Here is an 18,900-nt window from a genome sequence, read left to right as displayed (position 1 = left end):
CAATGTGAGAGAGAAACATCAACCAGTTGCCTCCCACACTCACCCCAATTGGGGTTTGACCCACACCTTGGGTATGTGCCCTGACTGGGGATCGAACCAGCCACCTTTCAGTGCAGGGGACAGTGCTCAACCAACTGAGCCACCCAGCCAGGGCCCAGCAATTTGTTTTAACAAGCCCTCCTGGTGACTCTGATGCACACTAAAGTTTGAAAACCATCATCCTGTTACTCCACATGCTTCTCTACCTGAAAGCTTCCTCAGGGGAGTGGGACAGGGTAGGTTGAAATTCTAAGAGGGGCATGCTCTCTCTCTAGGGAGCACACCAGAGCCTTTCCCTCCCCACTCTTCTTCTCCCCCCTGGGCACATTACCTCTGCCTTTCTCTCTCCTAAGTCCCAAGGGCCCTTCTACTACTTGTGGAACTTTCTAAATAAACTTTCTCTTATAATTTGGGGGGAAACGTTTTTTCTCTTATAATGTGGGGGGGGAAAGAGTAAGATACACATGTCCCCAAAAGAGGAGTGATGTGAAAGGCACTTGAGGAACGTCACTGTCAAATTTAAATAAACTGCACCACACTTTGGGTCCCCAGCATTTTTCTTCAGACCCTTCCAGTCTGTTTACCTGGCAAATAGCGGGCTTTCTGTCCAATCTGCCCCGAGAGGCCTCCGGGATTTAAGCTCTCCCTAAGCAGCCCGTCTTTACCCATCTTTCATCGGCACTATTCCCTAGGTGATCTCATCCCCACTCCTCCCTCTGCCTTAACTATCACCTTAAGAGAATATTTCCCAAACCTCTTCTTTCCAGCCCACCCTCCTGAGCTATAGGCCCAAATATCCAATAGCCTGTTCAGACACTCCCTCTAGATTTCCCACTTCATCCTTTCAATTCGCCCTTCTTCCTTTCCTCATGCTTTCTCTGCCTAGACATCATGGCCTGCCTTTGAACAATTATTCATCTATTAAGACAATTCAAAGACTGTCCACCTCCTTCCTGCTTCAAAAATGTTTCCGGACCGCCCCCTGCTGTTCCTTCCCTTCCCCTGGGGAGACGCGGTCACTCCCCTTTTGCACCCAGCTAAACCTTTACAGACGTCTGCTGTGGCACATCCAACAGCGGTCACAGCACACGGGCATTTAACTTACCTGCTGTATTCAACCACATAAACTTTGCAAAAACAAAACAAAACAGCTCTGAAGATCATCATCCGCTCCAGAATTCATGTGAAATAGGAGCCATTATGCTCCTCATAATGGAGCATTCCATCGTATCAGAGTCTACTTTCTGTACAGTTAGAGCAGTAATTTTGCCCCCCAGGGAACCTTTCAGTTTCTGAAGATATTTTTGGTTGTCACAACTGGAGTGGGGAGGTGTTACTAATATCAAATGGGCCAGGGATGTTACTAAGTATTCTACAATACACTGGATAGCCCCCTACAACAAGTAATTTTTCAACCCAAAAAGTGAATAATGCTGAGGTTAATAACCCTGTATAATCTTTCTAAAAGATAAATCGGGTCAGATTATTCCCTTGATTAAACTCCTCCATAGCTTGCCACTGGAACTGGCATAAAATCCAACTTCCTGGCCATGGACTAATAGGTCCTCTGTAATCTGGCCCCTGCCTACCTCTCTGACCTCATCCCTCTCCCTCTCAATCACTAAATCTGGTCAAACTGGTCTTCCAAACACACCAGAGATTCTCTGGATCTCAGCACTTGCTATTGCTACTGCTGGGAATGTTCTCCAGTGTATGTATCGTCTCAGATGTTATCCATCTCCTCAAAGAGGCAGGTATTCCCTAAACATTTTAACATTAGTAGCCACCACTGCCATCAACACCACTAGCAGTTATATACACTCATTATTCTATTGAACCTTCTTCATAGCACTTTAAAAAATCTGATATTTTGCATGTTTACTTTTATTTCCCCCTACTACAATGTAAGCTCCTTCTGAACAGGGATATTTCTAGAGTCTAGTAATAAATGTTTAATAGATATTTGCTTGACTACGACAGAGCCCCCAAAACTCAAGCAAACTACTTCATCTGGTAATGAACTAAACAGAGATTTGTTGCCAGTACTGAAGGAAAAATTGTGATGGACTGTTGAGATAAGGATATGTTGAAATTCAATGTAATGTTATCCTAATGGATTTTCAATGTATTTTTTACAAATATATTTTTATTGATTTCAGAGAACAAGGGAAAGGAGAGAGAGAGAGAGAGAGAGAGAGAGAGAGAGAGAGAGAGAGAGAGAGATTAAAACATCAATGATGAGAAAGAATCATTGATTGGCTGCCTCCTGCACACCTCCTACTAGGGATTGAGCCCTAAACCCAGGCATGTGCCCTGACTATGAATCGAACCTCAATCTCCTGGTTCATAGGTTGACACTCAATCTCTGAGCCACATGGGCCAGGCTCAATGTAGTTTAGAAGATACTGTGTGTTGTTGTTGTTTTTCACTTAATCTGCTGACTTTAGATATAAAACTCTATTATTCTGCCCTTGCTTATGTCAGTCTTCTCTTATTAAACTGTAAACACTTTTATGTACTATTTTATTGACTTATGTCTGTCCTATGTCAGTACCGCGTTGTCTTACCATTCTTTGAAGTAAGTTTTGAAACACGGGTGTGTACATCAACTTTGCAAGCATCCTCATTTAACTCTTAATGAAACTCTGGGTACTACACATTATCCCCATTTTACAGATGAGGAAATTAAGGAAACTTAAAGAAGTTTAGCTTTTCCACAGACACAAAATATTTGGTGGTTGCCCCAGGATTCATACTCAGATCTATATAAAGCTGACCTGTTGGCTATGCTCCTATAATCTGGTCCCAATCTACCTTCCAGACTTAATTCATGCTAATCTTCCAACGTGCCCTAAAATAAATACCTCTGATGCTTTTCTGCTCCTAGCATTCCTTCCATATGAAGTGCCTTGCCCTCCATCTGTTTCTAACTCACAAAATCTTCACCTTAGCAAAGTGACCCCTCTTTTTACTCTATTTCCTTAGCACTACAAGGTTTTTATTCCACATTACATCTTGTAATCAAGATATCTATGTATATGTATTATTTCCCTTCCTAGGTTAAGAATAAGGACAGTGTCTCATTCAACTCTGTATATCCCCAAAGCCCTAATACAGTACCTTTTACATGATAGGTACTAACTAAATACTTTGAATGAATAAATGAATTCTGACATTACCCTATCAAAGCAGGCAATAAGAATGCATAGGTGTGTGTTAGGCCTGGGAGTGGGGTGTTGAGGTCCTGGCAAGGTTGTAGGAATGAATCCCTAGGGAATATCCTAATCCTGAGAGTGTGATAAAAGAAGGAAGACATGCCTAGCTGGTATGGCTCAGTGGTTGAGCGTCAACCTATGAACCAGGAGTTCATGGTTTGATGCCTGGTCAGGGCACATTCCCTGGTTACAGGCTCAGTCCCCAGTGTGGGGCATGCAGGAGGAAGCCTATCAATGATTCTCTCATCATTGATGTTTCTATCTCCCTCTCGCTCTCCCTTCCTCTCTGAAATAAATAAAAATGTATTTAAAAGAAGAGGAGGAGGAGGAGGAGGAGGGAGGAAGACATGAGACTGGGTGTGGTAGACTGGCAGGCCTGAACAGGGAGCTGATGTTAATCACTCTTTTGACAAGAGAGAATCCTCCAATTGTGAGGTGGTGTGTGTGTAGACAAGTAATACTTGCCAGTGAATAGGAAATAAGATAAAAACAAGTGACTTAAGAAGCCCCAAACTGAGTTTATTATCGAATAGGCCAGATGATAACAAATAACTCAAGTATATTTAAGTAAAATCTGATATAACTGGAATATCTGAAATATAATGCCAGGGCAAAAAGCTGCTTGCTCTAGGGTTAAAAGTCCCCAACAGAAAATACAAACATGAGATACTTATCTTGAAAAGGCCAAGAAATAGAACACTGTGCCAATCCTCACAACCTCCCCAGGTTCCCAACCACTTCTCTGACTTGCCCATTCTTGCACCACCTCAAGTCATTAACACCTCTCCATTTTTTAGACCAAATTACTGGATAAGAAGTCTTTCAAAATAAGGTGCCATGCTTCTCCTTGGTGCCATCTGGTTCAAGTCAAAAGGGATAACTTTTGCACAAAGGAAACTGTTAGCCTCTCGGCTCTGGAAAGACGGACACCAAGGCCCCTTGCCACACACCAAATCTAGAATCCTGACTCTAGAAGCTACTTGTGGCTAACCTCTCAGAAATGAGTCACATCATATAGGAGTTCCCATGCTGCTTAGAAGCTTTACCTGGACAATGAGGTTTCAAAGTTGCCAATAAACTGGCATCAGCAGGGTAATTTTACCAACCTCCCCTTTTCTAGGTATCCAGTGAGAACCTGGCTCAGCTATTCAATCCCCACCATCTACTTTCTCTTCCAACTGTCTCTTATCCAGCTGGCAGGAGCTTCCAAGAAATGTGATATAGTAGGCACTGCAGTAAACTGGCTGCTTGTTGGGGTTGGAATAGACCTGCTCAGGTTTGAGGGACGTGAAAGGGTTGGCTCCATAGGCAATGATGTGTGCGTCCAGGTCCACCAGAATCTGCAAAGAGGCTGCCAACTCCTGGTGGCTAAGGGAGACAGAAGAAAAATTGCTCTGCTGATAAGAGAGATAGGAGAGAAAGTGCTCAGAACGTGACATTTCTGGACTCATCAAGCCCCCAAATTACCTGAGGCTGGACTAGGCAAAGGCTACCCTTCCCTCCCAGATGTCTCACTAATTACCAACTTACTAACATAGGCCTTTGTTCCAAGGGGACGAGAAAGCCAAGTGTGAGAAGAAAGAAAATCCTCACCAGAAGGCAGAAGATGAGCAAGGGAGCGAGAAATAAGCTCATCTATGTAAACAGAGGCCTGAGTGAGTCAGGGAGGTGTCACAGATAGGAAGAGGTCCAAACCTGTAAACAGTAATCAATGCAGGGATTTCATAATCGCGAAGTAGCAGAAGGGTGGGCAGCCAAGCCTCCATCAAGTCTGGGGAAGCGTGGAAACCTGTGGAATAGAGAGGGGAACGGCGGAGGTAGACCGTAAGCTAGATACTTCTCTGATTGTGTCCATCCTAACCTTCACAGTCTCACTGCTAATGCTCATTTACCACTATCACCCACCCCAGGTTCTTCAGTGGAAAATTCTGAACCCAGGGGTGGCACATAAGGCTAATGATCAACAACGTCACCATCATATTGTGTTTAACCTGACCTAATGAACGTGGCTCCAAAGATAGAAAATACAAGAGTCAGAATAGAAAATTCCCAGAGAACCCACCCAGTCAGTATTCCCCGGAGCCACTCTTACCTGGATGGAAAGCCACCACCAAATCTGGATGGGCTGTCTGCCCGGTCTCTACCTGCTCCTCCCAGAAGTTATGGTAGAGGCCCCTATGGCCACTAAGCTGAACTGTGCCAGCTTCCACAGGTGAAGTTGAGGTGCTCTGTGAAAAGCCAGTAGCAACGTCTACACCCACCATGATTATATGGAGGCCAAGGTGTCCAGGAAACATGTAACCAAGCTCATCATAGTCCCCCGGGCGAGTGAGAAAGGTCTCCACGTGGGAAGCACCAACGACATGCACTGTGCTCCCTCCAGTCTTCTTCACATTTACCCCCAAGGCCCGAAGCCCGAAGCCCAGGGTCAAAGGCCGTGACAGGACGTCTGTCAGGAGTCGCTTCAAAGAGCCCTGCAGGACATCTGGGTCTGGCCTTGGCCTTCCTGCACTGGCCCACAGTGTGGTCATGGCATGACTACCTAGCACAGCATCCAGTGTAGCATCTAGCTGTAGGCGTCGCATAGAAAACCAGGTGTCCCAGCCCTGTACCACTTCAGCCAGCCATGGCCAGGGTCCTGAGGGTAGGACAAAATCTCCTGCAGGAAACAAGGAACAACAAAGAAGTGACCTAATTCTTCTCTGGCTTCAATGTTCCTTCTAGGTTCATTCTCCCATTCTGTGACCAGGAAGGCCTCACTACCCTGCCACACTCCGCTCTTCATTTTCCCCTCACAACAACATGCTTTCATCTCTCTCTCTAAGAACAACAAACTTGGACCATTATGGCAGAGTTCCCCAACACCACCACTCCACCTGTGACCAGAAGCCATTCCATGAGACGGTCCACGGCTACAAGACGCAGCTCTTGACAAACCCTCCTGTGTGCTGGCCAATCTGACCTCTGGCACTCTGGACCACAGTAATAGACATTTCTGCACCTGAGAGAAGAAGCCCCAGAAATATTTGTTCCTATATTTCAAAGGTGATTGGGAGAATATCTGGGGAAGAAAATTGATATTCCTGTTCTTAGGAAGAAAGATTACTGGGTAAGGAAGGCAGGGAGAGGAATGACAGCTATTTGCAACCAAATTTGGGGACTAAATTAGAAGGGGAGGCAGGAGAGACTGGGAATGTAGTTTTTCTCTTGGGTCAGAGTAACACCTCAGTCTCTATCTGCAACAACTCCCTTTTTACATCCCTTAAAGAAAAAATAACTCCAGGAGTTTGTGGATGCCCTCTTACCATGTGTATGTCTCAACCCTCACCTCCCCAGAACAGATTATGGTCTTACCCCCTGAGTACTCAAGAGGAGGAAGTAGAATAGTACTGTGGTCTCTGTCTGACTTCCCCATAGCACCAAACAGAAGCAGGAGCCCAACCCTTTTCTAATCTGTCTGTGGCCTGGATCACATAAAATGAGGAGTAGGCCTTAAGTTTTTGTGAAAACGCTGACCTTTCCTCCTACAATGAGGTCTTCGAACAGGGTAATTTCTGGATCTCTCTCCCATTAGCCCCTGACTAGTCACCTCTTGCAGTGCCGGAGGACCCTGGAGTCTGAAAGGCCACTGGGGAGTGCTCTACAGTGAGCACAGAATCGGAATGTGTCCTCCATCTTCTGGAACATTTCTTGAAGGCATCGAAATCCAAAGCCTGATACAGGAGTATCCCCATCTATCACCAACCTGCAGAGACAGCATGAAAAGGTACAGCAATAGGAAAAAGAGTATCTCCAAAGTCTCTCCTGACTGCTCCCTTGCCTCCTATATACTGTATTTCTACATACTCCCATCATTTTGACTTAATTATATAATATATATATTTTTTTTAATATGCACTTTTATTTTTATTTTCTTTTTTATTGACTTTTATAGAGAGAGGAAGGGAAAGTGAGAGAGAGACAGAGAGAGAAACATCGATGTGAGAGAAACATCAATTGGCTGCCTGCACATGCCCTGAGCAGGGATTGAAACCTGGGTATGTTCCATGACTGGGAATCGAATCTGTCACTTTTTGGTGTATGGGACAATGCTCCAACAAAATGAGCCACACCAGCCATGGTGCAAATTATATTTTTTAATTTCTATAGTAAAGAACTGGCAAAAGTCAGGATGAGAAAAATCCCTTGTTGCAAATGTTTCATTATTCCCAAGTTATACTCCCTCTCCACCTTTTGAAATCATTTCTAAGAGAGACTACATATTGCTTTTCCACAGAGCTAGTTACTCACTTGTATTCGTCATAGCTTTTCATGTTCAGCTTCTGAAGAATCAGCTGGGATAGGCCAGGAACATTATTGTCCAAGTAGTAGAAGCCAAGTGCATCAATGCTAGGGCCAGGTTTTGAGAGGGTCAGAGGCACAGGGGTCACAGCAGTAGGCTGGGTCACAGCTGTGGGAGGGGTCACAGCTGTGGGAGGGGTCACAGCTGTGGGAGCCACTGATGAGGAAGATTTCTTGTGCCTTCGTCGCCGGGGCCGTGGAGCCATGGCCTGTCCACTGATACCTGGGGACTGTATGTAGACAAGATATAGAATGGAGTTTTGCAAGCTGGATACATATGATGTGTTTTCATATGTTTGACCCTTCACTTCTCATTCTAATCTTTCAGACCCAGGTATCAGTAAGACTTATTCCTGATCTACTGATTATTGATCACTACAAAGAAAAACCAAGGTCTGCCGAAACCGGTTTGGCTCAGTGGATAGAGCGTCGGCCTGCGGACTCAAGGGTCCCAGGTTCGATTCCGGTCAAGGGCATGTACCTTGGTTGCGGGCACATCTCCAGTAGGGGATGTGCAAGGGGCAGCTGATCGATGTTTCTCTCTCATCGATGTTTCTAACTCTCTATCCCTCTCTCTTCCTCTCTGTAAAAAATCAATAAAATATATTAAAAAAAAAAAAAAGACTGTTTATTAAAAAAAAAAAAAAGAAAAAGAAAAACCAAGGTGGAAATATTACATATGAAGTTCTATATCTATATATATAAAAGCCTAAGAGATCAAACGACTGAACAACCGGTCAACTGGTCGCTATGACGCGCACTGACCACCAGGGGACAGATGCTCAATGCACAGGATCAGGCTCCCTCCTGTCTGAATCAGGCCTGCTGGAATTGGGCTCCCTCCTGTCTGAATCAGGGCAGTGGGGAGTGGGCCGAAACCGGCTATCCGACATCCCCCGAGGGGTCCCGGATTGCCAGAGGACACAGGGCCTCTAGTCTATATATAAAAGCCTAAGCAACTGTACAACCATTCGACTGGTAGCTATGATGCACACTGACCATCAGGGGGCAGGCACTCAACACACAGGCATGGAAACATGGAACAGACTGATGAATCTGGCCAAAACTGGCAGTCCAACATCCCCCGAGGGGGTCCCGGATTGGGAGAGGGAGCACGAATCTGTGCACCAGGCCTCTAGTAAAACATAAATATGTCTGTAAGTAATGCATAGAAAAAGGTCTGACAGGGCTCCTCTAAAACCAATAACAATGATTAACTGAAGGGAAGAGGCACTAGGATAGGAACTGAGTTCATCAAAGGCAACTTTATACTTAATAGCAACTTTTGACTTTTTTATACAAAAAAATTCTATAATAATAAAAGCATAATATGCTAATTAGACTGGACATCCTTCCGGACCACCTTCCAGACAAAGCCGGGGCTGCAAGGGAAGCCTGAGTCCCGGGTGCCTGCTGATAGCCAGAGGGAAGCCCGGGTCCCGGGTGCCAGAGGGAAGCCTGGGCCGGCAGCCAGGGGAAGGAAGGCCTACTCTTGCATGAATTTTGTGCATCGGGCCTCTAGTATTCATATATTAGTGTATTTCAAAAAATCAACTAAAAAGAGAAGAAAAGGCAACGGAAGTTTTGGCTGTCCCAAACTACCATCTAATTGAATAAGTCAATCTAATTTAGTTGGGAAAGTAAAACATTCATTTTAAAAGGCCTATCATCACATTTATAGGCAATAAATCAAGACGTGAAAATTAAATGAGCACCAGAATGCTAAGCGTTACATAGTCAACGCAAGTAATGCAAATTATGAGAAAAATTTCCTAAAGAGGTAAGTTTGTATTTTTTTTATATTTTTATTGATTTCAGAGAGGAAGGGAGAGGGAGAGAGAGATAGAAACATCAAGGATGAGAGAGAATCATTGATCGGCTGCCTCCTGCACACCCCAACTGGGGATCGAGCCTGCAACCTGGGCATGTGCCCTGACCAGGAATTGAACGGTGACCTCCTGGTTCATAGGTTAACGCTCAATCACTGAGCCACGCTGGCTGGGCAAGAGGTGAGTGGTTTTTTTTTTGTGTGTTTTTTTTAAAATATATTTTATTGATTTTTTACAGAGAGGAAGGGAGAGGGATAGAGAGCTAGAAACATCGATGAGAGAGAAACATCGACCAGCTGCCTCCTGCACGCCCCCCACCGGGGATGTGCCCGCAACCAATGTACATGCCCTTGACCGGAATCGAACCTGGGACCCTTTAGTCCACAGACCGACGCTCTATCCACTGAGCCAAACCGGTTTTGGCAAGAGGTGAGTTTTGAAGTAGAACTAACCCCGAAACCACACCCATACCTACACCAATACCCACCCCCTACCCAGTAGGAATTCTGCGATGGCCTCCCTCCCTGGCTTACCATTCCTTCTCCGAGTGCCGAGTAAACCAAAAGAAGTACATTGACAAAAATAAAATTATCCATTCATTAAATATATATTTATTTATAAACATATCAAATAATGTACAAAATACTATAATGAAAAAACTTGTGAAAAATATACTTAATATCTAAATGTCTTATAGAGGGATTAAATGTAAACTATAGTATAAGGCATATATATATGAAAGCAAAATTGGGAAATCTCTGAAATTGAATAAAAAAGTAAAACAGAGAGACATACTTTAAAAAAAAATAAATTTGTATTGATAGCCTATAAGAAAAGTGAAACTAAAGCACTAATAGGAGATCAGAAGAAGTGAGTCTCTTCATAGGAAGACATTACAAAGCAGGGAGCAAAAAAATAATATAAAAAGCAGGGAGCAGTTGAAATAGATGAGCAATTTTCAACCCGTGTGCCAAAAGGGTTTTTAAAACGCAATACTGGACTATTTAGTCAAGGGCACTAACCTCTCTTCCCTTAGATTGTCAATTTTAAAAATGACAACAGCCCTGACCGGTTTGGCTCAGTGGATAGAGCGTCGGCCTGCGGACTGAAAGGTCCCAGGTTTGATTCCGGTCAAGGGCATCTACCTTGGTTGCGGGCACATCCCTGGTAGGAGGTGTGCAGGAGGCAGCTGATCGATGTTTCTCTCCCATCGGTGTTTCTGGCTCTCTATCCCTCTCCCTTCCTCTCTGTAAAAAATCAATAAAATATATTTTTTTAAAAATGACAACAGCTAATACAATAGCCATCCAAAGTGGAGGAATCAAAATTATATATATATTATTTATCAGATCAGCAAATATATTTTTTGATGTGCTGCAGAATTTTAGTCATTAGTTTATGTGTGCCATGAGATTAAAAAGGTTGAAAATTGCTAGAAGAGACCATGAAAGATGGTAATACTGTACTTTGAATACAAGGAGATAGAAAAAAAGGATTTCTAAACACAGAGAAGAGCATGAGCATAGAAATGTAGATGGGAACATTCTGTGAAATTAATGAAATAGAATGGTTTGAGCTTGATGATTGAGTTTAAAGACCTAAAAATAAGAGCTAAAATTACAGTCTTATAAAAACACATAGGGGGAAAGCTTCATGATATTGGATTTGGCAATTTCTTGGATATAACACCAAAAGTACAGGCAACAAAAGAAAAATAGATAAATTGGACTGCATCAAAATTAAAAACTTTTGTGCACCAAAGGACAGAATGAAATAGAAATCCATAGAATGGGAGGAAATATTTGCAAATCATATACCTGATAAGAGATTAATAGCCTGGACATGTGAAGAACTTCTAAAACTCAACACCACCAAACAACCCAATTCAAAAAATGGGTAAAAGATCTGACCAGACATTTCTCCAAAGAAAATATATCAACTGCCAAAAAGCACATGAAAAGATGTTCAACATCACTAATGTTGACAAAAGAATGTCCAGCCTAAAAAAAACGTTTTATAAGAGTTTATTTGGGGGGAAAAACGTTTATTTGAACCAATCTGAGGACAAGTGCCAGAAAGCAAACTCTCAACAGATTGAAATAAAATGCTCCAGAGAATGACAGTTTTGCAGCTTATTTTATACATTAGAATAAAATAAAGGAAGAGACAGAGGAAGGTTTACATGAAATCCACCGGTGGTGATAGGGGAAGGGCACATAATAGGAATAGAATCATAGTTGTTTAGTATTATTCACCTTACTAACTATAGAGGTTTTCTTACAGACCCTGTGAATGCAGTGTGAAAAAGGAAAACGGTCTTAAAGATAAATCGACCTTGAAGTCCAGGTGGCTCATCACTCAGAAAGAAGATACATTTTGAGAGCAGACTAAGGACAGAGACAAACGCTGAGAGCTAACCTTTACAGGACAATGATAGAGAGCAGGCCCTGGGAACTCAGTAGTTAGATTTCCGCCCCCCACCCCCGCCCCCGCCCCTTTAACCTTATATAACACTGACTTGAGCGTCTTTTCAGGGCGTTACACCTGCCGCTCTCTCAGATTGTCAGCTATCTGATTAAATAAACTTCTCATAAAGCTTCAACCCAGTCTCTACTTAATTGACTCCGGTAGCAGCAGGCAGCACAGACCCTTTCATTTCCAGTTTCAGTGGTAGATTAAGGGGGAGGAAGAAAGCAAAATAGGGAAATCTCTGGAATTGAATAAAAAAGTAAAACAGAGAGACATACTTTAAAAAAAAATTTGTATTGATTTCAGAGAGGAATGGAGAGGGAGAGAGAGAAACGTCAATGATGAGAGAAAACCATTGATCAGCTGCTTCCTGCACGCCCCCTACTGGGGATTGAGCTCGCAACCAGGGCATGTGCCCTGACCAGGAATCAAACTGTGAACTCCTGGTTCCTATGTCAATGCTTACCCTCCTGGCCGCACTAGCCGGGCGAGACAAATTTCTTTTACATAGGTGGGTACAGGATCATTAATAATTAATATTTACAGTACATAGAGATGGCATTCAGGAAAGTGAGATAATGATGGGTTCTCTGGTCTCCTGCTCTGGCGAAGTGGGTGTGCCCTCGGGGGTCTGGAAAAGACCATTACTCTGACATTTCAGAGGGATGTTAGTTTAGATGCAAAAAGACAACAGACAGGCTCACTTTGTCAAGGAAGACTGACCTTTGTCAAGGAAGCTATAGGTCTAGGACATACCTACCAGCACAACCCACTGTTAGAAATTTTTATGTTCAGACTATCCTATGTGGTTACTTTTGGCCTGAGTTTGTAAAGCCCACCATACTGTTCTCTCCTGAGTTTGTCAGGTTTGATATGTGGCCCCTTTTTCATTCACACTACTTAGGAAAATGCAAATCAAAACCACGAGATACCACTTCACACCCTTTAGGATGACTATTATAAAGAAAACCACAGAAAATAACGAGTGTTGGTGAGGTGTGGAAAAATTGGAACATTTGTGCACTGAATGTAAAATAGTACAGCCACTATGGAAAACAATATGGCGGCTCTGCAAAAAGTTAAACACGTAATTACTATATGACCCAGCAATATCACTCTTAGTATATACCCCAAATAATTGGAAACAGGTAGTTAAACAATGCTTATACACAAATGTTCATAGGACCAGTATTCACAATATCCCAAAAGTATAAAACCCCAAAAGTCCACCAACAGATGAATGAATAATGTGGGGATAAAAAGGGGGAGAGGGTTCTATGGAAAGTAACCTCACAGGGTGATCTGATCATAAATTCCTAACTGGGTAGGTTACTCCCCAGGCATATAACTTTTTAGCAAAAGAGTTATCTTTGCCTTGCCCAGTTGGTGTGGCTCAGTGGTTGAGTGCCAAACTATGAACCAGGTCACGGTTCAATTCCAGTCAGGGGATATGCCTGGGTTGCAAGCTCGATCCCCCGGGGGAGGGAGGAGCATGCTGGTCAGTGATTCTCTCTACTCATTGATGCTTCTATCTCTCCCTCTCCCTTCCTCTCAGAAATAAAAAACAAAACAAAACTATTTTTAAAAAGGATTTATCTTTGCCTTAAGGAAGCTCTGTCCATTGTTTCTATGCATCTAGGTTAACACACCTATGAAATAAGCCTTATCACCTCATGAGAGCAAATAATCTTGTTAACTATCCTGCAATCTAATCCTCATCTTGATTTTTTCCCATCTCCATGTAATCTTCCTTAATTGCCTCCTTAATTCAGTTGAAAAACTTATTCTCCAGAGCTTTTGAGATCTTGTTCCTCAGTTTGGCTCAAACTCATTAAGAACTGTGACAGGTTTGGATGTTTCTTACTTTGACAATAAGTTGGGTTATGTATATAATGGAATATTATCCAGATGTAAAAAGAAATGAAGTACTGATATATGCTACAACATGGATGAACCTCAAAAAGATTATGCTAGTGAAAGAAGCCAGACATAAAAGGTCACATTATACGATTACATTTATATGAAATATTAAGAATAGGTAAATTCAGTCCTGGCCAGTGTGGCTCAGTGGCTAAAGTGTCGGCCCCTGTGCACCGAAGGGTCTGGGGTTTGACTCCCAGCCAAGGGCACATATCTGGGTTGCAGGTCCAATCCCCAGCCCCACTTGGGACGCTTGTGAGAGGCAACCAATCAGTGTCTCTCTCACATCAATGTTTCTCTCTCTCTTGCCTCTCCCTTTCTTCCACTCTTTCTAAAAACCAATAGGAAAAAATATTCTCAGGTGAGGATTAACAACAACAAAATTATAAGAATAGGTAAATACAGAAAAAGAAAGCAGAATTGCAGTGGCAGAGTGGAAGGGGGCATGGGGAGTAACTGCTTAATGGATATGGGGTTTTCCTTTGGGATTGATGAAACTTTCAGAACTAAACAGAGGTTGTGGTTACACAACAATATGAAGGTACTAAATGCCATTTAATTGCTCAGTGTAAAAAAATTAATTTTGTTTTGTGAATTTCACCTCAATTTTTAAAAAAGGTATCCATAGAGATTGAGAAGCTAAAACATTATTAACACCCAGATTAATTGTCTCCAGGCACAGGGAAATATGAGAGGATAAAAATACTGACAGTGGTTGGTTTGAATGAGGTAACTAACTATTAAAGTTCAAACCAGGGATCATGTTTTGTTACAAAAATGGTCTGACATTTAATCCTTCCAGACCAAATTTGTTAGGAAAACGTCTCTAGGTCATCATTCAGCTTCGATGTAGGCAGCAGAACAAACAAACAAAAACCTTCCCAGAATCATCTAGCTAATATCCATTATCTTGAGAACCCTTCCTCAGGTTAATGGAGGAACTAATTTATATTTTCCTTTGTTTTTTTTTTTTCTCCTCATCCTTTCATCCCACCCCTTTAATCTCTCCCTTTGACCCAGAGATGAATGGATGATTTCAGAGTCTACAAAACAGAGATAGCTAATCTGATCTGTATAACCTCTCTTCTAAAATCCTACCAATAAAGAAGAAATTAGACCTAATGATAGATTATTTTAGGACTTAGGGTCATATCCCATTACTAAAGGTAGATGGAATTGCCTTCATGCCTTCACGTCTTTGGATCATAACTGACTTAACTCTTCCCTGCATTTTTTTATCCTCACCCTAGGATATGTTTATTGATTTTAAAGAGAGAGGTAGGAAGAGATACCATAAATGATAGATAGATAGATAGATAGATAGATAGATAGATAGATAGATAGACAGACATTGACCTGGAGGAGAAACATCAATTGGCACCAGGAATAAAACCCAAAACCAAGATATGTGAAACTGACCGGGAATCCAACCTGCAACCTTTTGGTGTAGGGGACAACACTGCACCCAACTGAGCCACACTAGCCAGGGCCCCTCCACTTTGAAAGACCACACACTTCCATCACATTTCTCTATAACCATTGCATTTCTAGAAGAAGCACCCAGCCCCCTCAGGCAAGATAAGCCTTGAGAGAATGAGCTCATCTTTTGTTTGTAGGTAGGGAGGAAAAGTATCTTTGAGAAAACTCAAGACTCTTAAAATCGCAGATATAATAATAAATACCTTCCTGATGTTCAATAAGGAACCTTTATGCTACAATGGAAGCCAAACAAGACCAGAGAGGTACTTATCTGCCTTTGCAAAGAGAGGTCTTCCTTCAATAGGAGGTTAACTCTTGGCTCTCCGGGGGTTGGTGGAACGGGCTGGAAGTCAAGGGATCACGCAGCTTGGGGAGGAGGAGTGTTGCTGGTGAAACCCCTGCTGTCATAGTTTCCTGTGTTTACAGCAGATTCGTGATACAGATGAATTAAATAAGGAGCCTGGTCTCTGCACTTGCACCCACAAACTCGAACTCATGTGTGAGTTGTTGTACCCCAGCCCCAGAATCCTCCCAGTTCAAGTTGTTGGGGTGGGGACAGTTACTGAGAGAAAGACAAAAAACAGAGGGGGCCAGGGAGACGTTGGAAAGAATTAGAGCAATCTTTCAGAATTTTTCAGAGTTCAGAGTCTACTCCACTGAGAAAGGGAATCATTTAAACTTTTTTCTAACCATCTCCAGTGACTTGGGCTCTAATTTATGAGAGAAAACACCAAGGACTGGAGAGAAGACAAACTGGATGGCCTAGAAAAACTTCTATTCTTCATCACCAACCCCCCTAAATCGTTAGTTTATTCCCAGACCTAGTTCTCCCATCTTTTCCTCTCCTTACCACAAAAAGCCTTACGTTTCACCTTCAGACCAGGAAGGCCCATTTAATTTTCTCTAATTCACCAGCAAATAAAAAATGCCCTTGGAGAGGTAGGGAAGAGAAGGGGAATGAAGTTAGTCATTGGGGAGCCTCAAAAGGGGCTGAGAAAAAGAAAGAGAAAAGGAGAAATACATTTGGAACATTGCTATTATGACCACATTCAGCTGCTTGAGCAGTGATTAACACTCCCTGAGGTGCTAATGCTTTAGTCAACTATAAACTAAGCCAGCAAACTGGTTGATGAAAAAGTTACTTACCTTGCTAAGCCCTCAGCTTCCTTCCTTCTCTATTTCTTCCAAGTGAAGTGAGTTTGACCTCCTCAGATCTAGGTTGTGGTTGACTCGAAGCTGTCCCTTCATATCACTTTCCCTGCAAACTGCTGAAATGCTGTGTCTCTGTAATTATGTGTGCCCTGCCAGCCAGACAGGCTTAATTCTCCCTAAGGAAGAAGGTAGGGACCTGGCTCTCTGCCTATCGACCTCTCTCTTTCTGACCTTCCTTTTCTGCCAAGAAGTCTCAGAATGCTGTCAACACTCCCATACTTGCCAAAGGCCAGGCAGGTTGAAGAAAGATGAAGCCTACTATTTCCTGGACCTCTCTCACTAAGGCAGCATTCTGCTCTTAGAACACAACATCAGAAAAAACACACCTTGGGATTAGTTCAGACATCAATATTTGGTTGGAAAGGCTAAGCACTAGCTCAGAGCAAAAGAAACCCTTTGGTTTCTGGATGTCAATATAGACCCAGGAGGAGTTCCCCCAAGCCCAAAGTACATTTCAGCATAACACTGCTCAAACACAACCCAGCAATGACCAATCTAGGCTTAAGTACAATACCCAAGAAAGGCCCTGCCCAGGGTAACTCAGTTGGTTGGAGTGACCTCCAGATACACCAAGTTTGCAGGTTTGATCCCCAGTCAGGGCACATACAAGAATCAACCAATAAATGCATAAATAAGTGGAACAACAAATCTCTCTCTCTAAGATCAATCAATAAATAAAAATTAAAATAATAATAATAACCAAGAAAGACAATAAATGATCATTTGATGGTAGAGAAGGAAATCAATTATAGGGGAAGCAATCAATAATTAATTTTTAAAATTCACTCTCCCTGAAAAGAGAGCAAGGCACTTTCTGAGTGAATGTCATCAGAGGCACTCCCCTGTTTATTTCAAAAGAGGAATATAGTAGTCCCTTACCCACTGGGTATACCAGTGTATTCCAAGACCCTCATTAGATGCCTGAAGCCAACAGTTTAATTTATAAATCAGGCACAGTAAGAGATTAACAGCAATAAATAATAAAATAGAACAATTATAGTATTATAACAAAAGTTATGTGAATGTGACATTAAGTAAAATAGGGTTACTTGAACAAGTACTGCAATATCTTTTTTCTTTAATATTTTTTTTTATTGATTTCAGAGAGGAAGGGAGCGGGAGAGAGAGAGAGAAACATCAACGATGAGAATCATTGATCGACTGCCTCCTGCACGCCCCCCACTGGGGATGGAGCCCACAACCCAGGCATGTGCCCTTGGCCAGAATCAAACCTGGGATCCTTCATTCTGCAGGCTGATGCTCTATCCACTGAGCCAAACCGGCTAGGACAGTACTGCAGTATCTTGATAGTCCATCTGATAATCAAGAAAAGAAGGCTATTAAGTGACTCATGAGAGTATATACAGTGTGGATATGTTGGACAAAGGGATGATTTGTGTCCTGGGCAGGATGGAGCAAGAGAGCATGAGTTTTCATCATGCTACTCAGAATTGTGAGCAATCTAAAACTTATAAATTATTTATTTCTGGAATTTTCCATGAATATTTTGGATCACAGTTCACTGAAACCATGGAAAGCGAAATCATGGATAAGGGGAGGGGGCCACTGTAAATATTAAAGACCAAAATATTAATGACTAAAAATGCATACTATTTTTTTAAATAAATCTTTATTGTTGAAAGTATTATATATGTCCCCTCTCTCCCCCATTGACCCCCTCCAGCCAGCCCCTGCCCCCCAACGCTCCAGGCCTTGCACTACCCTATTGTCTGTGTCCATGAGTTATGCATATATGTATACAAGGTCTTTGGTTGATTACTTCCCACCCATCTGACCTCCCTGCCTTCCCTCCAAGATTCTGCAGTCTATTCCATGCTTCCATGTTTCTGGATCCACTCTTGTTCATCAGTTTATTTTGTTGATTAGATTCCACATCTGAGTGAGATCATGTGATACTTGTCTTTCTCTGACTGACCTATTTCACTTAGCATGATACACTCCAGGTCCCTACATGCTGTCTCAAAGGGAAAGAGATTCTTCTTCTTTTACTGCTGCATAGTATTCCATGGTGTAAATGTACCACAGCTTTTTTATCCGCACATCTACTGATGGGCACTTGGGCTGTTTCCAGATCTTAGCTATTGTGAATTGTTAAAAATGCATACTATTTCAATGAACATAAAATAAGAATCAACTCAAACATCTTATTCCTTCCTTTAATGGATGCTGACTCAGGGAATTTATTTCCACATTCCTAGCTCCTTTTCACTTAGAGCTATAAAACTCTAGAACCTTGTGAGCAGTGGTCCTATATGACTGTAAGATCATACTGCTTATACCTGACCCCAGCTATGTCACTTACCTGTCACTGTGAACATGACTGGGGAACAGACCACTTACAATGAGGACCTGGAATGTGGAAAATCAAATCTACA

General features: G+C 42.4%; 1 protein-coding gene across 1 annotated transcript; it reads right to left on the bottom strand.

Moving 5' to 3' along the window:
* Positions 1–3,503: 3,503 nt before the first annotated feature.
* MSS51 (MSS51 mitochondrial translational activator) lies at positions 3,504–7,930 on the bottom strand. Its single transcript, XM_079794330.1, has 6 exons — positions 7,545–7,930; positions 6,844–6,999; positions 6,131–6,255; positions 5,347–5,913; positions 4,950–5,043; positions 3,504–4,622 (listed from the first exon to the last, which is right to left on the bottom strand). The coding sequence occupies exons 1-6, from the start codon at positions 7,799–7,801 to the stop codon at positions 4,403–4,405; spliced, it is 1,419 nt and encodes a 472-aa protein (XP_079650456.1). The 5' UTR covers positions 7,802–7,930; the 3' UTR covers positions 3,504–4,402.
* Between the last annotated feature and the right edge of the window lie 10,970 nt (positions 7,931–18,900).

Source organism: Cnephaeus nilssonii (genome assembly GCF_951640355.1).
Source record: "Cnephaeus nilssonii genome assembly, chromosome: 16".
Taxonomy (NCBI): Eukaryota; Metazoa; Chordata; class Mammalia; order Chiroptera; family Vespertilionidae; genus Cnephaeus; species Cnephaeus nilssonii.
Note: the sequence above shows the minus strand (reverse complement) of the source record. Positions and strands in the feature narration are given on the sequence as shown.